At 67.9% G+C, this 788-nt stretch overlaps 1 protein-coding gene across 2 annotated transcripts in view; it reads right to left on the bottom strand.

The window, feature by feature from the left end:
* SSBP2 (single-stranded DNA binding protein 2) overlaps positions 1-455 on the bottom strand; it is a 245,209-nt gene extending 244,754 nt beyond the window's left edge. For both annotated transcript variants that reach the window (XM_004678159.2, XM_004678160.2), the window contains exon 1: positions 183-455. In XM_004678159.2, the coding sequence (XP_004678216.1) occupies positions 183-244 (62 nt within the window). In that variant the 5' untranslated portion in view covers positions 245-455. The remainder of the gene's footprint in view (positions 1-182) is intronic.
* Positions 456-788: the final 333 nt, after the last annotated feature.

Raw genomic sequence — 788 nt, 5'->3', positions numbered from 1 at the left:
AAACAGCCGCTCCCCGCACCACACGCCCCCACCCCGCACACCCCTCCCCCTGCCAGCCCACCCCCGGCTCTCCCCGGGCGAGAGTGTCTGTGTGTCTGTGTGTCTCCAAGAGAGTGTGCGAGTGCGTGCGTGTGTGTGCGCGCGTGTGAAGGCGGAGGTGGGTGAGAAGCGGAGACACTTACTTCTCCCGGGCCTGGCTGTCGGACGGGACGGCGCTGCTGTTACTCTTGCCTTTGCCGTACATGCTTGTGCCGAGAGCAGCTCCCACTGTCACGCACCTGTCAACCCATCACAGCCTCCCCGGGAACAGCCCCGTCCCCATGGCGACCCACGCAGCCACCCCCACTATTGGCCGCCCCACGCCAAGGCTCCGCCCCCTTCGCCCAGGCAACGCGCGAGACTGACAGGCCTCCCCTCCCTCCGGCCTTCCGAAGCGCGCGGCGGCGGCTACAGCCTAAGCGGCAGTCTCCTCCCTCCTTCCCTCCCACCCCAGTTCCCTCCCTCCATCCCTGTTCGCTCTCCTCCCTCCTCCCGCTCTCCTTCCCCCCTCCCCCCTCCGAACCCCGGCGCAAGGGGGGAATTAGAAACTGCTCTAGAAGGATTTTAAACAACTGGCTGTTCTCTCCGTCGCCGCCCCTCCCCCTGCGCCGCCCGCGCTCGGCTCCTCACTGGAGAGAAGGCGCCGGGAGGAGGGGAAAGTGCGGCCTGGAGTCTCTGGCTGCAGCCGGTGGAGCTGGAGCCCTGGCGGTCCCAGACTTTGGGGCGCCCGCCGAGTACACAGACAGACC

Source organism: Condylura cristata, unplaced genomic scaffold (assembly GCF_000260355.1).
Source record: "Condylura cristata isolate star-nosed mole 26May11 unplaced genomic scaffold, ConCri1.0 scaffold00007, whole genome shotgun sequence".
NCBI classification, from domain to species: domain Eukaryota; kingdom Metazoa; phylum Chordata; class Mammalia; order Eulipotyphla; family Talpidae; genus Condylura; species Condylura cristata.
The sequence above is the reverse complement of the archived record's forward strand: the minus strand, read 5'-3'. Positions and strand labels throughout refer to the sequence as shown.